General features: G+C 42.2%; 1 protein-coding gene across 1 annotated transcript; it reads right to left on the bottom strand.

Annotated features, from left to right (window-relative positions):
* Positions 1 to 1,436: 1,436 nt before the first annotated feature.
* YWHAH (tyrosine 3-monooxygenase/tryptophan 5-monooxygenase activation protein eta) lies at positions 1,437 to 12,886 on the bottom strand. Its single transcript, XM_024197976.1, has 2 exons — positions 12,492 to 12,886; positions 1,437 to 2,899 (listed from the first exon to the last, which is right to left on the bottom strand). Exons 1-2 carry the CDS (start codon positions 12,576 to 12,578, stop codon positions 2,243 to 2,245), a joined length of 744 nt encoding a protein of 247 aa, XP_024053744.1. The 5' UTR covers positions 12,579 to 12,886; the 3' UTR covers positions 1,437 to 2,242.
* Between the last annotated feature and the right edge of the window lie 6,213 nt (positions 12,887 to 19,099).

Below are 19,099 nucleotides of genomic sequence, written 5' to 3' on the forward strand. Positions count from 1 at the left end.
TAAGTATTGAAAAAGTGATTTCCCCCATATTCCTGTAAATGTTTAAGGGAAGAAGCATCATTACCTCACACATACCCTTCTCCTGGTCACAGCCCTATTTTCCCTCCAGCCAAATTCATGCCACACAGAGTATTCACGCACCTTCAATTATAGTCTTCTACTGTCCAAGGTAACTCTTGCAGGAAGTACTCTTCAATCCCTGCAAGGCTGCTACCTCCCCAAATAACTTCTTAGATCGCTCCTTCTCCCTCCTCAAATTGCTCATAGATATGACCATACAACTGCTGTCTCCTCCTGGAAACACTTGTAACCATTTGTAATAGCTGCGTAGCACGCAGTTATAAGAGTATTATTTGTATTACTAATGTTTTTAACTGTAATGTAGGCAGAAATTGAGGTGTTAATACTGCAACAGATAAACATAGCTGACAAAGTGTAATTAGACTTAGTAGGTTTTAACACAGAAAGGACATAGGACGAAGCTGCTCAGAACAGCAGCGGTTTGTGAGACGACCACAGCCTTGCACAGAAGAACCAGGGTGGGTAAAGTATGCTACTCATCAGCTGAATATTCCTCCCTCTACATAGGACATTGTTAGCTGTGAGCAACTGGTGAGAGAAGCAGGGTGTCAAGCAATTCCTCTCTGAGACCTCTGTGGCTGACTGGCCAGTTGCTGAGTCAGAAAAAAAGGTGTCTTTATTCAGCCAAGACTCAGCCAGCTCAACTCCACTCCAGAACGGGACTCTGCTGCCTAGGGCTCTCAGGAACTGCAGGGGCTGGCTGGACAGCACAGTGACCTCAGGCTGAATTTAAACCACAGGGTGAGGGGTGATGGCCTGTTATGGATTAAAAATGTGTCTGAGGTAGGAAAAGAACATGACTAAATAGGTTAATGCAAGAGCAGACAAGGAATCAATACATATAAACTAATTTGTAAGTGAAGATACGGCAAATGAGTGAATCTGGGGATCAGATTTAGGTTAGCTTGAGAGGAACTCCTTAAGATCCAACACTAATTAAGCAACATGATTGCATTTTGTTTGTATAGACAAGTGCAAGATAATGCTATGGTTTCAGTTAAAGAAACTTAATTCAAAATTCGTTAATGGGTATAAGCAACTCGGTTGTAATTTCTAAGGGGGAAAAAAAATCATGGACAGAAGCAGTAAATACAAGTCTTTTCTTACCTAATTAGTATGTCAACAAGCAATACTCTTTAGAATCTTGTAGACATTGACCGGCAGGCTTGAATTAGCTGAACTAGCAAGTTATTGCACTGAATATGCAACTGGCAGCCCCACTGGGATATAGGTGAGCAATGTTACGTATTTAGTTTGGATTGCTACATTCTCTTCAATGTATTTAGGACTGTATTTGCAGGCTGGACACCTCTATAAATCTCCATTCTTATGAAAAGATGACAGGACAGCTCATGTAGAGATAATATTTCCGAAGCAGCATTTTATTTTATTCATTTAATTCCAAAACATTAAATTTAGAAGTCTGGCATCTCAGAGAGTCATCCATCTTAACATGGGCTAACACTGACATGGCGTTGTCAGAATACACAGACAACTAAACAGCCAAAGAGTTTACAAAAAATAAATTCATGATTTTTCAAAACAACTGCAAAAAAGGTTACAAGTATCAAAACTTTTAAGTAGATGCATTGCATTAAATGAAAGTCTGTGCACATCATAAGTTAAAGAGGCAAAAAACAAGTTGCTACCAAAACCTCACATTCTGAACAGTTTGTAAACTGATAAATAGAATTAAGTTGTCACTTCACATCAGCTTTTTAACTGTTTTCATCGGTTGAAAAAGTTTTCGGGGTGGCTAATTTGCTTTGCATGCACAAGATGTACTGCTCAACAAAACACTATCAGCTTGTTTCAAATGGAAAATTTAAGATTAGACTTCTGATTAATTCACTTTCCATTATTCTTGCCCGTATTTGATAATCAATAGGCAAACTAAAATGCCTCTTTAATATGCATCTTTCTGCACCATTCAAGTGCAACTATGATAAACAGGGCAGATCAATCAATCAATCCAGCAATGCTCATGAAGACTTATCCAAAACTGCCCCCTGATAAAGTGGACTGCAGATCTGAACAGCTGTGCTGACAATACAGATATGCTTAGCACTAGATATTTAGTGAGACTGTGGCAAGGAAATATTGTGGGATGGTTCTAATGGGGATGGTGGAGTGGATGATGAAGGGCTGGGATGAAAGCTCTTTAGTTATTGCCCTCTCCTGCTTCCTCATCCTGCTGGTCACTTGTCCAGAGAGTGAGGTTGTCTCGAAGTAACTGCATGATAAGTGTGGAGTCCTTGTAGGAATCCTCATTTAGTGTGTCCAGCTCTGCTATGGCATCATCAAAGGCTTGTTTGGCTAAAAGGCAGGCCTGCTCAGGTGCATTCTGGATTTCATAGTAGAACACTGAGAAGTTGAGTGCCAACCCAAGCCTTATCGGGTGAGTGGGCTGCATGTGCTCTTTGCTGATTTCAAAAGCCTCTTTATAGGCAGCCTCTGAAGCTTCCACAACACTGTTCTTCTTCTCACCAGCAGCAACTTCTGCCAAATAGCGGTAGTAATCTCCTTTCATTTTCAGATAAAAGACTTTGCTCTCATACTGGAAGTCATTGCAGTTCTTGATCAAGAACTTATCTAAGAGGGCCAAAACATCATTGCAGACTGTCTCCAGCTCTTTTTCGATCTTCTCCCTGTATGCTTTAACTTTTTCCAGCTTCTTCTCATTCCCATCCGCCATAGTTTTCTGCTCTATGCTGCTGATGACTCGCCAGGAAGATCGTCTAGCCCCAACAACATTCTTGTAGGCTACAGACAGCAGGTTTCTATCTTCATTGGAGAGGGGCTCATTCAGCTCAGTCACCTGCAAATATACACAAAAGATCAACTTAAAATAGCTTGGCTTTGAGGAAGAAGAGAATGCAATCATCATTCAGTATTTCCATCATACCAACTTAGAAACTGCAAGGGGAAAAAATTTCTTCTTGTTCACTTTAACCAAAATTGAAGACCTGAGTGCAAGTCAATTCCTTTAAGAAAATTCATATTTCACTTTAAACTTTACCATGCCATCTCCCTAAGGTATTTGTAAACATTTATACTACACTTTTAAGTCTCACCAAGGAGACTTAAGAACAGCCATTGAACAGTGTGCATCTAACTGGCAAGATGCAGAAGTATTCAAGAGGAAGACAACTGATTTGGAAAGTCTTTCCAAAAAGGCAAATACACTACACACTTTTCCTATTGAATTCAAATGTGTTATACTGCCCAATAGCCTAGTGGCAGTACAGGGCAGTGCCAGACAATTCAGTTCCTCTCCATATTCAACCCTACTGTGGGGTCCAAGGTGCATGCTGAAGAGACAGTATGCTCAGCCACTGGAGGAGAACTGGGTTGTACTGCTCCACAACACGTCCTTCACTGCACCTTCGGGACTGTAATTCACACAATCTGATTAAAATTTGTCCTGTTTTCAGCTAAAATGGTGGTTGCAACCCAGGATTTCAAAGCTGGGCAAGGGAAGAAATTATATAAAATGGAGTAGATTGGAAGGTTCAAAAGATAGAGGAATATTCCTTGGGAGTAAGTTAAAAATACATATTGCAATAATTACATAATGAATTGTTACAACTTTTATACGGACTCATGAAGCTTCAGTAATATTTTTAAATATCGCATATTTATAATACATTTGATTCATTACACTCTATTATAGTTTGTGAAGAAAGTTTCTAGACTCTATAGATTAGGATAAGTTCTATTTTAGCAAACAATTGGAGGTTCTAAGTTGGGGGTGGTTCTTGGTGAATGCAAGTGCTTTGACTTATCTGAGTCTACAATAATAAGCATACTTCATTAGCAACACCATATTAAAAATGTGTGACAACTGTGGAAAAAAAAATAATGTGGCAAAGGAAATCGTTGCTTCCCATTGCCAATGAGATGAAGCCAAAATGATTTCATAACTATTAAAAGAAATTTGTATATTTACACTGCAATACACAGGCATGCTACAAATAACGAAATCAGACATTTAAATTTCTCCTCGCCAAATTCAAGAGGATAACTTCTATTTCTAGAGTACCGCAGTAACCCATAAACTATTCAAGAATGGTGTCTAATTTTTCAGATATAAAATAGTTCATCTTAATGAAGAATTAGAATTCTAAATGTGGTGCAACCATTATTGCCATGAGAACCTATGGAGAGACAGTAATTAACTTCTTTAGTATTTTCTTGCAACCCATTCCTCCATAATGCACTGCTTCTACAGCTCAGTGACTCAAAATCTAAGAGTATGATAGGGAGCAGCATTTTCCAAAGCAACCTATGGAAAGCTAGGTACCCAAGAACCAGCTACAGTCCTCTGTAATGACATCTTCATTTAAAGAGACAATCTGAATGATAACCAAAGCAAAACTATTTGTCGTGCTTGCTATTTAGAGGAACTATACACCATCTTTAGCCTCAGTTCATTGTATCTATAGCATATTTCTTAAAGCTAACGTAACCCATCAGCTGTCCAACTTCTTTCCATGCCCATGCTTCTCATGCTCCTGCCTTTCTCTCTCCCTCCCGCTTAGTTTCTCTCTACTTTCCAAACCCTTTCTTTCTACTTCAAACTTAAGCATCCCTAATTCCCCACAACTGTGTGCATAATGAAAAGTTTAAAAATGTGAAAGTTGAAAATAAAGTGCATTATAACACGTGGATACTGGACAGCAAATTAGTACATATTAATTACAAAGCCATTTGACAAAAATAACTGAAGAACTCTCCCTCTCCAATCACAACAGAAACTCAAGTTATGTACATACCCTCCCTTAAGCAAAAGGGTGAATAACTAGAATACTTAGGGGACTGGTGCAAAAGTCAAACTGATGATCAGACCAACACAGGAAAGCTCGTAGCATCAAAAGACCTCAACTGAGAACACCTTCCTCCAAACCCCTGACAACTAACAATCTTTAAAACTGAATTAAGTGTCTCAGTGGATCTTAATTTGCACATAAAGCATCAGTCTACACAACAGCCAGGATCCAAACCACACATGGTTTTATAGATCAAAATGAACACAATTTATTATACCTACAAGAAAAATAGTAGGCTGTGAAACTTCCAGAACACAGGTCTAACATGCTCTACATAAGAAGCACCAGTTAGTGAGCCAATAGATTCTCCATCACCTGAAGCGCCAAAAAGGTGTTTAGGAGCACAAACAAGTCACAAGCATGAGGCTAAATGGAACATGTATTACACAAGAGGAAGGTTGCACCTTCCTTACCAGAGGCACCTGTGAGGGGAAAAAAAAAAAAAAAAAAAAACATTATCCAGGGTCCTCTCACAGATAGACACCTAATGGATTTGATTAAAAGACAGAACTGGGTTTCACCAGCACATATGGCTACATAGCTCAAACAGTCTTACTATTTCTCCTAGTGGCCTATTATGTACTGACCAGGAGGAACTGACAGAACAGAATCCAGTGGTATACCACATAAACAGCAACCTCAAGGCAAATAAGCAGTTTCCTCAACACCACACTCTGGAGATCTCTTAAGTCATTTCTGCAAGCAGGTCAACTGGAACAGAGGCTGCTGAAAGATACAGAAGCAGCAGTATGGACATCCAATTCATATCCATCGCTGTAATGCCACTAAGCAAGGAGACCAGCAGTGTCTTTGTATCATACTCCAATGCCAGATTAAGTGAGGGGTTTCAGAGGAAATCAGAAGATTTTGTTCTGCCATACATACATTTCAAGAATTTTTTTCCTATTAAAGGAAATCCAAGAACAGCTTGGTAACTTCAACATCCCAAAAATAGTATGACAAATAGGGCTTGCTTTCCACACACCTGTTCTGTAGATACAGTCCCTTTGCAAATCCATACTGGGGAAGTCATGTGGCAAAACATGCAATTCCCACAGTGAGTGCAAAGCCAGGGTCATGAAGGATAATTAGCATTCAAGTTGAAGGAAGCAAATACCTTGTCTTCTTGTAAAAAAGATATTAAAAAGGTGATAAAAAACCTAAAAATAGTTGTGGGTACTTTTTTGCTGCTTTATGATTTATTAAGGTAGCCTGAAAGGGAAGGTTTTTTTGTTAAAAGAAGATTCATTCTGACCCTTTTTTTCCTTTTTAAAATGTTAGAAGTTTTCTGCCCTTGGAAGACTACAGATGGTGGAACAAGAAATAGGATTTTAAGATTGCAAGTATCAAGGAAGTGAAACCTGATTAACTCAGGTATTTTTATTCTTAGTTCAAAACTGTTAACACCACCTGTTCTCTCTCAAATATTGTGCTTAGAGATCACTATCAAGGATTCAACACCAATTCCTTTAATTAAGGGAAGAGAGAACTTTCAGAATACATCTGAAACCTGCAGAGTGTGTGAGAGAGAATGAGAGCTTTCAGGCTGTCTTTATACATCAAAGAAACAAAAAAAGTACAAAAAATAAGTTTCCATATTTTTTTTTTGCAGGGTACCTTTAACTATCTCACCCAGTAGTGGTCCCAACACCACTTCCCATTTGCCTTTGTCAGACATGAGAGGTATGGAATCTTGTAGGCTGTATGCTGAAGCTATCTATGCATCACCATGAATCTTCAACCTGGAATCATATTCTGAAAATATTTTTTAGATGAGGAATACATACAAGAGAAAACAACAAACCCACACCATTTCCAAATCTATGTGTTCCCTGCTCCCCACACACCCTCACCACAGGGTCATAATCAGATTAGTTTCATGCAGAAACTGACATTGACATGATTACCTTCAAAATAGGCGTTGGCACATTCACCTCTGTACACAATTGTGACTACAATACAGTATGTGGTACATACAGCGCCTTAAACTCAGTGTAGAATTATACTGACCATACACCGTTAAATCTCAACACAGTTTTGGAAAGACCTATTTTTCCATCAGGGGCTGCCTGGGTGGAGTAAAACTCCACTGTAACCTCAGCTCTTTGGCCTGTCAGTTGTCTACAACTGAGGAAAAGGGACTCAAGATCTGCAACTCAGCAGCAGCTCATGCTAGGAGGCTATTCAGTGTACTGAGTTATTTCAGCACTGCTCTTGTTCTGCTCATGGCAGGAGTTCTCTACAGTGTTTCTCAATCTTTTTGATTCCAGGGACCAGCTTGCTGCCTTCTTAAACTATGTAAGGGAAATCTCAGGGACTGGCACTGGTCTATGAAGCAGTCCTTGAGAAACACTGCTCTACACTTTCTGAAGAAGCACTCCCTGCCTTCCCGTGATCAACTGCTGGGTACCCCTCCTTTCTAATGTAACCCTTGCCCTATGTCCCAGAATATCACTTTTTTCTGTCCATTTTCTTTTTCCTGCCCAGTTTTCTTCTCATTTGTATTTTTGGAAGGGGTTTTTTACACTATTTTATTGTTCACTCACTCTGCTGTCCATTCATTTAGAAGGCTACCTGCAACTTTGGATGGGTGGGTATCTAACAGGAGTCTCAAGGTTCCAAATCACATTACTCCTGTACTTTGCTTCAGTGAGAGAAGCAGGGTGTTGCAGGCCTGCACATTTAAGCTTCTTCAGTGGCCAACTGCTTTAGGGTATACTGTAGGAGAAGAAATGGAAGGCAGGTGGCTGTCAAGGAGTCACCTCCTGCTTTACCCACTGCAGGAATAAATTTCCGTTGGTGATGGATGATGCACATTTTGATGTAATGAAGAGGTCCATGGCAATGCAGACAGCTTCTCAACCCCACCATTTCCCACACATGGTTGAAAAACATTGGATTGAAGGACAGAAGGCAGCTTCTCTTCCCCTATACCCATCACTTGCTGGAGGTGGAGGGCTCTTGGGCTTGGCAGTTGGTAAACTTTACCTATTACCTGATGGTCAACAAAAAGCATGCTCTCACATTACTATGGTACAAGCCACAACAGTGCTAGGAATATGAAAAGGAGCCACTGAGGGTGTGTCTTCATGCAGTTAACTCAGGCTCTTATTCAGGTGTTGCCCTTAACCCCCTTCCCATCCACATAAGATTGAAAATTTGACCAATCCAAAATTAACTGGTCAATTGCCCAGTCAAGCTTGGTCAGATAATGTCAAAAATGGTCAAATATTTTCAAGCACTAGTGTATTAGAACAGTAACAACAGTAACAAAAGGAATAAGACTTTATGGTCCCCAATAAGATTAGCCTCAGATAGATAGTTATACCTCATTTACAAAAAACAAGTTACTTAATGGAGTTATTTTAACTCAGAAAAATGCAAAACAATAAAATTCTAACACACTCCCCCCAGCTGGCCTGTCTGGGAGTGTAGATTAAAGTACAGGTGCCGATTTAACTCAGGCTGGTAACTGCCCCACTGTGCAGTGCTGACGTCGACTAAATCATGAGTACTGACAGTTCTCTAATGTCTTTCTACAATTTGACACTCTTCTCCCCAGGTCTGACCAACTGGGCACCCAAGTTCTCCCACAACGGACTCAGAAAGATTCAGAGAGGCTCAGCTTACCATAGCATAACGAACATGGGATAGGAGTCATATCATATGACCCCAAAAGTCCTAGAGAAACACAGGTAACAGGCAGCATCAGTGAGAACACAGTAACCTGGGTATGGCTTTGCAGTGTGACTGCTCACACCTGGGCAAGGCTAACTTGGAAGCCAATCTCACGAGTTAACTCTGTATTGAAAACATACCCTTAGTATCAAACCAGCACAAAGCACTAGACAGTCTTGCAGCAGGCAGGGGTAGCACTTAGATCAAAAGCATCCCTGCTTCTCCACACACACAGCACTACCAAAAAGGGACAATCACTGGAAAGAGAAAAGAGCCAGACAATGTAATACTGAAAGAGCAAATCTGTCAAAATTCTTTAACACCTTATATGAAAAAGGAAATTTCAACAGCTCCCTAAAAATTAAGTTAGAGCCCTATTATACATATAAAGAAATAAAAATAATATAACTGAAAATGGTGTGCATACCATATTCATTAATGTTATATATTTTCTTTCCATCTGCAGTGAGCCTTGGCAAGGAGTTCAGTACTCCACATATCACACAAGTATTACTCAAGATTACTTCCTCTCAAATTAATAATTCAGTTCTACTTACACTAAATTGAAATGAGTAAGTTATTAGATATGGTCACTATGTTGCTACATTAAATAGCAATACACACTAATCAAAATCTTGAGCAAAATGCACAGGAATTCATATATTTTGAGTTCTACAGCTCATGGTGTATATAGCAGAATAGCTTAACTCCTTTTTGCTATTAGTCAATATTTCATACCATTTCTGAAATTCATTTGAACAAAGCAGCATTTAATGCAATATTGTTTCTTCACATAATTGTTCAAACATCACAAACATGTGAAGTGCCATACTTAAAGTAAATAAAAATATGCTTTTAGTATATCTGTTTTTTCACAGCTATGGCCTGTTCCTGTTCTCTGTATAATAATTAAAAACATCAATACAGAAGTCCAGCACAAGAAGTAATGTTAGTTTGCTGGAGCCTTAGAGAAGGGTTTAATTAAATGAATGTACCACACCCCTTGGCAAAATGCCATTTTACAGAGGTACATTTGACTGTATTTCACGTGGAGGGAACTTTAGGGTTCTGAAAGAAACCAAACTCACTGTCTATGTCACACCGCAGTCTTATCTTCCTCTCCTGCTACTCATCATGGTAGGTGGGAAAAGGCTGGCATTCAGCCAAGAAGAAAAACTCAACAGCAGTTAATAATTGTACTATTACTTTAACAAATATACAGTATTTCCTATAAGGTTTAAATTATTAGAATTTCTACATCAACTAGCTTTTTACAAAACTACCATTAACTTGAAACATACTGCTAAAGTCTTTAGTCTATTTGAAAGAAAATGTGGGATGTATTTCTCCCACTATACACAAGTGTTTTTGCACCCTCATATCAATAAATGTCTTAGTTTAAGACTATTCACATCAGTTTACATTTGTGTGTGTAATTGTCAAATAGCAAATATTTCCCTCTGTAAATTAGTTTATTTTTTACAGGGGTAGGGCTACTTTAAATGATAGAAGCTTTTTGTTTAGGTTATATGTACTGAAATTAGAGGAAACATTAGTTGTGTGTAATTGTAAGAGCCCACATAACACATTGCCTTTCGTACAAAAGTGTAAGCTCCCACTCTTTCCCAAAAACCTGCCCAAAATGTACAAGGATGTTCTAGAAGTTGTATCATGTTTTAGAATGAAAACCTGCAAAAAAGCATCCAGCTAACCAACATTTTATTAAATATATATTTGGAGAAACTGGAGTTAACTATTTTTGTATTCAAGGAATAACTACAGTTTTCATCATTTGTAATAAAGTGGAAACATTTTAACTTCAATTTTGGGTATGTTTATAATTGTTTATGTGAGGTATATATTAAAGAAGCAATTCGCACCTTTGTCAAAATTCAATGCATTGAGCCAAATAGTGACATTGGAGCCCTAGAGGAACTGCATTGTCATATGCATTATTGGAGGGTAAAGGAAATATGGTAAGCAAAGGCAAATGATTTTGAAAAGCAAGATGGAATGATAAAAAAATAGCAAAATATTTTTAAATTTAAAATGGTCTATGAGACAAACACTAATTATCTGCAGCATTTCCTGAAAGATGGTAGCTCCACTCTGCTTTTGTTTTCTAATTTCATGCATTCCAATATTTGAATAGGAAATTTTAAATAGTAAAAATATTTCAGCTGTCATTTTTATATTCCTAAATTTATCCCAATTTTACAAAGTATTTCCTGGATCACCAATGGACTTCACTAAAACCTGTATATAGGCTTGTCCAAGTAAGTATTTTTTAGAATGAGCAATGAAAGGTATTTCTAAGGGTAGAGTCATTCCCACTTAAATTATATTAATGGCACTACTAGATTTGCTAATTGCTCACTTCAAACATAATAGCTCTGTTACAGACATATCCAAGAGCACTTTTGTGTAAGAATTCTATTAGACATATAACAGGTTGTGCTGTACAAGACTACATATAAAGCAGACCATAAAAATCAGTACCAAACAGAATAAGAGGTTTTTTAATTTTTATTTTAAGGCATGTGATATAAACTGATGTATTATAACATTTTGGATCTTGGATGGATTGATTTTGTTATAATATGAACTCCACATGAAGCCCAGTTCTTTGGGGCAGGGACTGTCTATTTAGACAGCACCACCGCACAAAAGGGCTATGAATTGGCTGGGCATCTAATGGGTGCTAACACAATACAAATTAATATGATCATAAATAAGAATTAGGTAGAGAAAAGTTGTTCTTGAAGGATATTGAATGTTAATTCAATATTTAATTTAAAAAAGCTAAAATACTCTTCACTGGATCTCACATATAATTTAGACATGAGAAGTTTGGTTTGCTAATTTATTACCTGTTCAGTACAAGTTACTGTTAAATGCTCCGTTTTAAAGGAGCAGGTTTAATCTACCTTTAAATATTATTTGAATACATTTAAGTATTCAAAATTATGTACAGATTGTAGGCAATATAGCAAGCAAATTCTTTTTCTCGACGCAGTAGAAGAAAGACATGTCTTGAAGGAGCTTGTGCTGTGAGTGTTTATGTTCCCGGATGCAGCTATTACACGATCTTTGAATGAAAACTCCCCAGGTTGGTGGGTAAGGCCTCCTCCAGTTAAGCCTGCTTGATGCCATAGAAACATCTAGAAAGGAAAGGGTCCTCTTGCCACGTTAGGCTTCCCCAGACCCACTTCTAAGCACAGAGACTGACCGGGCCACACATACAGCACCATCAGCCCGCGCCTACAGCTTTAGGACTGGTCCCAGGTTACCTGGACGCGCTAAACCAACGCGCTAAGGTCAAACCCAGCATCTCCGGCCCACCCCGGAGAAGGGGGGGGGGGGGAGGGCGCTGGTCCGACGTCAGACAGGGGCGGGGCAGGATCGATGGGGAAGAGGAAGTTCCCCCCGGCAAAGAAAGGACGAGAGCATTATTCCACCCGCTGCCCCGGCCACTCACCGCTGAGAAAGAAAGGAGAGGGGCACCCAAGTACACACCCTCCGCGAGGAAGGGCCAAGAGCGCACCGGGGAGGGGGGGGGCTCACACACTGCAGCTGGAGAGCGGAAGGGCTGGACACCCCGCTGCAGCGGTGGGGAATCTGGCTCCGTCCGCTGACAATGGACCAGCCCCCTCCACTCCCAGCCTTGCCGAAAGACATCCCAGGCTCCCCGCGCCGAGTTACGAGGCGCCACCCATGATTCCTGAGGAGACCCAGCAGCGAGTGTGCCGTGGTACGGGGCTCCACTGCACCCTGCCTCCCTCAGGTGGGACCCAGAGACCGGCCGCATCCCTCCCCTCCCCCCGGGGCCCAACTCCGCCTTTGCCCAGCTTCCCGCTTTCCCTCCGCGTGGGACCCGCAGCCAACACCTTTCTCCCTACTCACCGCCTTCATGGCTGAGGCCATGTCATCGTATCGTTCCGCCTGCTCGGCCAGGCGGGCACGCTGCAGCAGCTGCTCTCGGTCCCCCATGGCCGCTTCCGTAGTGACTGCCGGGCTGGGCACTCAGCGGCACCCCTCTCACGCGGGGACTAAGCGGAGAGTTTGCGCTTCACGGGTTGCCTGGCGCGCGAACGCGCTCACTCCGCGGCCGTTGGCGCCTTGCGCTCAGTGACCGTCGGGCTTTCCGGCAGCCGTTGGCGCGTCGCGCTCGCGGGGCAGTGGTTGGCAGGTACCTCAATGACCGCGGCGGAGTGAAGATCGCGCGCTCGCTCTGTTCCCTCACCAGCGTGTACAGCTCGCGAGTCGCGCCTCTCTCTACCCGCTCTGTGCCTCGCGCACTGTTGCCGCCCCCTGCGCCTGCGCCCTGTGAGGGCAAGGAGGGGGCGGAGTTGAGGAGACCGCAGGGGAGGGGAGGAGGCGCTGCTCCCCCGCGTTCTATTTCTAGGTGACGTCACTTACTATAAATAACCACCCCAGAACGCGACTGGGGCAAACGCATGCGCACTACGAATGCTGCATTTTACTGCTGCAAAGGTGGAGGTGGGAGACAGGGAGGGGGTAGTGCAGAGCAGCTGAGGGAAGGAGGCGGTGCTGGGGCTGGCCTGCTGCCATGCATACACACTATAGCACTGAAGGTAGCTGTTGCTAGCCCCTTGAAAGGAAGGGCCTGGCTGCCATAAAATCCACTGACCACCAGAGAATCCCCCCTAGCCAATGTCCAGGCACCCCTCAGCTGGTGACTAATACCTCAGGTCATACAGCAGTGTTAACTGTATGCCAGCAGCAATCATACAACGCATCATACGTTGCCTTACAAATGTGTGTGATTTTTCTCCTATGTACAATTTTGCTGTGTGCAGAATGTTTCTATGTACAGCCATTGCCTGTGGATTTTCTCCAGTGCATGATTTTACCTGTGCATTATTGGCATTGTGTATGAGAAATAGAACCCAGAGTTCTCCCTTCAATATAAGCTGTGTATTTTTCACATATCCCCCCCATTTCAATGAAACTGGTGGTCACTGTGAACCCTGCATACCAGCTATTATAACCTTCCAATAATGGGGTCAGTGGGAATATGCCAGTCACATTATGCTGCCTAAGTGGTGGCACTAATTTATATTTTAGTAGATATTTTATTTTGTAGTATTAGATATTTACAGAACTGACAAAGTAAATGGTGTACATAAAAACTACTTTTAATGGGCAATATCACAGAAGTGCTGCAGGTGCTGGCAGTGCCTGCAGAAATGTTAGCTATCACATTGTTCATTTGCAGAAATAAATTTTTAAATAAATAAATAAATAAATAATCAACCCAAATATATGCCTTGTCCATCCCTGAAGCTCACTGTAGTCAGGGCAGACCAGCAGTGGATTGTTATCCCACTTCATGCTTCCAAGAAGCTCAGTTTCATTCATTGCAGTGTAGTTAAAAAGGTGTGTGCTTATTCTCTACCCACTCCCAAAATATGCCCATTTATCACCTTCAAGTATAGATACTGTACAGTTTTTAGTATTCAGTTGGGGCTCCATTTCCTATAGTAAGTGGATACATTATTCTTCTTCTATTCGCTTAAATAGCTCTGCTGCTGTAGCACTTCAGTATAGACACTCACTACAGTGACAGGAGGAGTTTGCCTATCAGCGTAGTTAATCCACTTCCCCAAGAGACAGTAGCAAGGTCAATGGAAGAATTCTTCCATGCACCTAGCGCCGTCTACACCAGCGGTTAGGCTGGCATAGCTACATCTCTCCAGGGTGTGATTTTTCACAGCCCGGAGAGATGGAGCTATGCCTGAGTAAGTTCCAAGTGTAGACTAGCCCTAAGTGTAGACATACGCTGAGGCACACAGAGGTGAAAAGTGTCCAAGGTGACTCAGAAAGTAAGTGACAGAGCTACTAGACCACACTGCCTCCCTAAAAATGTAGGGTGACATCCAGGCTTTACCAACAAGAATGGAAAAAGCTCATCCGTACGAGTTATAGGCAGGTGGTGAATTCTGCTTGCATTCATGCCAAGTATAATCCCATTGTTTTCAGTGGTATTTGCACTGTTGTAACCAAGAGTACAGTTTGGTCTATTACGTCAATCTTAAATTTTAGCCTTAACTCCAAATTCCCTAGGAGTTTAGGTTAGACCCGTAATGTTAATTGTAATATTGTAGTTAGTTTTTAAAAGGGACTAGATAAATTTAATGGCCAATAACAACAAACTGTAATTAGGCATAAAATATGGGTGATAAAAATCTGATGTTTAAAGATATAACTGATTGTCAAAAGGATTTTGACTTGTCCCAATGTGCAGCACTGGGCAAGTGACAGGTGCATTATGGGGTGAAGGATCTGTCTTCCTCTGAAGAATCAACCATGCACATATCATGGCTGGTGGCAAGACATTGGTCTTGAGAGGCTAATGGTCTAATAAGACTTGGCAAATCCTGTGTTCTTTAGTGTAGTTCTTTTGTGACGTAATTTTCTTTTCTTGTTTAGCATATATTTTTAAGAGAAGGCAGTGTTATCAGTTCTAAAACCATAGCAGAATGAATACTATCAGTCCAATCCTCACTAAAGTCCCACTGATGTCAAAAGGAGCTTTCTGTGAGTGGGATCAGGCTCTGAAAAACAGGTAATTAGACTTTTTGGAGATATCCTTATTGATTCTTACATTAATCAGTAATAATAAAAGATAGGCCCAAACCAAAACCACAGATCAAATGCTCAAAAACCTTGGAAAGAGCTGGATCCAGGGACAAACTTTGCAGCTTGGGTTATCTCTAGTAATAATTAACTGGCCCCATAAATTGTGCCTACACTTTCGGAAACTTGTAGTGTACTTTCCAGTCGTGTGAAGCTGTTTCAGACTCTTGAGGAGCGCACATGAACATGTACTTTTAAAACGGGTACATTTATTTAACTGCTAAACCAGATAATCTGTATTAGTCTGTCATATGAATGTAGATTTACCCACAAAAACTAACACTCCCATGAAATGTCTTTTAAAAACTTGCTTCCCCTGTGTAATAGCCATTCTTCAGTCTAAAATATCTCAAGCATCCTGTAACGGCACGGGACTCACCACCGTGGTGCCTCCTGCTGGTTGCTCCGGGAATTAGCTCAGTCCAGTTCCAGAGCGGGTGTCTTGCCCGTTGTCTGCTCTACTCTGCTGTTTCAGACCTGTGTTGCTCCCACGCTCAGCGGTGTCCTCTTCAAGGCACTAACCCTCCGGCAGTGCCCACTACTTCTTTCTCACCCCCCTTCCGGGGTCACGGCACTCCTTTGGCTTGCACCTGCCACAGGGGCCAACCACAACCCAAAGTCTAGCCCCTCACTTCTGGGGCAAGTTGCAGGCTGCATTGGCCATGCTCCTCCCCGGCCAGTTGCAGTGCAAGGGGGAAGTGTGTGGGGGGAGACCCAGGCCCACCCGCTACTCTGGGTCCTGACCCAAGGACTCTCTAGCGGCAGCCTCTCTGCACTCCTTTTCCCCCTTGTCTGCCTATCATCCCTGGGCCACTTCCCCTTGCACCTTCTTGGCCCTTTCTCTGGCAGGGGCCTGCAGCCTAGCAGGTAACAGACCAGAGCTCACCCCACACTCCCCTGAGCCTGCCCAGCACTGCTGTATCTCAGGTACTATCCTGGGAGCCAGTCCTCTTCCCTTGCTTGTCAGGGAGAGACTCCCCTCTGCTCTGCTGGGCAGCTCCTTATATCTGGGCTGCCCCAGTAGCTGCCTCCTGTCTGGCTCTTAACAAGCCTCGCCCTAATTAAGCTGCAGGTTTCCACAGCCTCCCTGGCTGCTTCTGCCCCACCCCCTGCTGGAGTGGGCCACCTGCACCACTACACATCTTTCCCCATGAATTTGCAAAATGGCATGTCACATGATGTCAAACATCATTCCTTTAAAATCAAAGACCTTTCCGAGTCTGACAGTGGCAAAATCCGAAATCAGTCAAGATATTATCTAGCATTTGGATAGCTTGATTATAGCCAAAGAAGGGACAGATAATTGATTTAAAAACACACAAGCTATTTGGGCAGGAACTGTCTTTTTGTTAAACATGTGTACATAGACTAGCACAACGGGGCCTCAGTCCCTAATTGGGGCCTCTAGGAGCTACCACAATACAAATAAGAAATAATCATTAATATGTCACTAAGAACTTGTGCACTGAGATTCATTCAGTCACAATATTTAGGGGCTGAATTATGAACCCCTTGAAAAAATGAGACTATAAACGGAGTTGCCGACAGACCCTTAACCAGAGCATTACATGTAGTGTACCATGCTGCAGAGTGCCAGGGCTTCCCACACAACTCAGACTCCAGGCATTTTGCATAATGCTGCAGAGCTCCAGGGTTCCCAGCAGAGCTCAGAAATATTGTTCTTATAAAATGGGATTCAAAGTTGTTGGCATGGTTACCAAATAGAGCAGGGATTTATAGCTGGAGAGATTGGACATTTATGGTGCTGAGAATCTCATCACCACCTACGGCAGCACCAGTACTTTGTTGGAATGTCAGACAGCTGTAAAGAACTGACATGCCACACGGGGCTGGCAAGAGTCCCTTGTTAAAATGTCATTTGTCCTCACTGCTCTGCTACACACTGGAGCAATAGGAAGAGCAAAACTGTCTTAGATCAGTTTCTTTCCTATTACTGACATGGAACAGGAATGGAGTGCAGCAGACAGGGGGCAGAGCTGTGGGGGCCATTGGCAAGGAGGATGCAGGTGGCAGGGAAAGCTGCCAGCACCCCCCCCCCCCGAACCATCTTCTCTCTCCCTCATTTTGCTGCAAGGCCAACCTCCTTGGCTGCAGGTGGTGAGAGACTTTGAAGCATCCTCTTCCTTCCCTGTACCCTTGAGGGCAGCTGCAGAAGCAGACTGCACAGTGGAGGCACACACTTCTGCATGCCCTCTGGGTCATGGGAACACTGCAACAGCAGCCTAAAAGGTCCCTGCTACTGACAGCCTCTTCATCCCTGGAGCAAGCAGCCCTCCGTCTGTCCTTCCCCTGCAGTAAGGAGACCTTTTCCCCTAGGGACTCTGATAAGCAGAGAGAGTAAAAGGAGCAAAGCACTGAGTAAATGAGAGTGAGAAGAGGTGGAGTTACCAAGTGATGGGCAGGTGAGGCTAACTAGCTTCCCCCCACAAAGAATCTGAAATTGCCAGGAAGTAAAGAGGGCAGAGGGGTGAAGAAGGCGAGAGAGGGAGATTCTGAGGGTCTGGATTGGGACGTGTTGGGGAGTTCACCTGGGACTAGGAGGACTGGGTGATACTATGACGATGGATGGATTGTAGAGTATCGCAGGCTAAGAGCCACCATTTTTATTGCATTAAAGTGAGAATTTCACATCAGCGAGGGCAGAATGCTGCAAGCAATGGTGGGGTCAAAGCAGAAGACAGGAGGGGGTATAGTTTAAGTATCACATAGAAAAACGGAATCTCTCCCAAACTAGGAAAGACTGTAATTCAATCACATATTTCTAGTCAAGCCATACATCCCATTTTAACAACCGAGAGTCCCCTAAGCAGTCATGGTATGGTCTATAATTCATCATATTTCACCTTGGTCATAATCTGTAAGCCATTTGCATTGAAACGTCCTCACAACTGAAAAGGACGGAATAGAGTGAAGCGTGAGAAAGATTACGCTGGGTTCTACACAAAAGCATTAGGGGTTGTGCTGTGAGAACATATTCATCAAATGTGGGGAAGCACTCGAGAGAAGGGAAGTGGATTCTGCAGGATCAATGAGGCTATTGCTCACTAGGGTAGTGGGGAGGGAGGTCTGTACAGTGAAACCTGCCTGGGGTCATTGCACAATATTTAATAATACTCAGCATTTACAAACAGTAGCCCTTTGCGTGTTCAAAGCACTAGCTCATGCCTGGACAATGATAAACACCCCTCACAATGTGAAATACAATATTCTCAAGCACTTTTCACTTCAGAGTCTAATGAAGAATGAGCACTTTGTTTGAATAAAAGATTATGGCTGTGATTTCCCTTGCCAGAATGATTCAAAGATATGCACAGGGAGCTGTGAAGCATACTCAGTAGTGGAATGTTTGTGCAATGGCGAGCACATCGCAGCTAATGCAAAGCAGCTTTATCTTTAACTCTTAGAGGGCTGGTTCAGACCATAGTGCCCTCCACAGGAAATTAAAAAAAAAAAAGTCACAATCATGTAATTAATCAAAAGTAACTAACTAGAGATACAGGAATAAATAGGAAAACAAGATAAGTTGTCATCACAAAAATTCACTAGAACACACTAGGGAAAAATAGGAGAGAAAAATCTTCCTTCTATCATCAGTAAACATCAAAAGGGAAAAAAATAGGATATTTTGCATGTGTTTTTCTAGCGGGGCTGAGGACATACAGCTTCCTTTGGCTTCATATGCAGTTTCGGTGTTCAGCATTTCTGAAATCAGGTCCAAGGTGACTCGGGTTGGGCACCCAAAACTGAAGCACTAGAAATCAGTGGCCACTTTAAAAAAATTGGCCCAAAACTTTCACAAGAAATAATTTTTACAGCTGTTCAAACCTTAC

Source organism: Terrapene carolina, unplaced genomic scaffold, assembly GCF_002925995.2.
Source record: "Terrapene carolina triunguis isolate 2854851 unplaced genomic scaffold, T_m_triunguis-2.0 Scaffold790, whole genome shotgun sequence".
NCBI classification, from domain to species: domain Eukaryota; kingdom Metazoa; phylum Chordata; order Testudines; family Emydidae; genus Terrapene; species Terrapene triunguis.

Excerpts from the sequence above, each read along its gene's own strand:
- YWHAH (XM_024197976.1), bottom strand. The coding sequence starts at position 12,578 with ATGGGGGACCGAGAGCAGCTGCTGCAGCGTGCCCGCCTGGCCGAGCAG. Across the intron at positions 2,900-12,491 it reads TGGCCTCAGCCATGAAGGCG|GTGACTGAGCTGAATGAGCC; the intron begins GTGAGTAGGGAG and ends GTATATTTGCAG.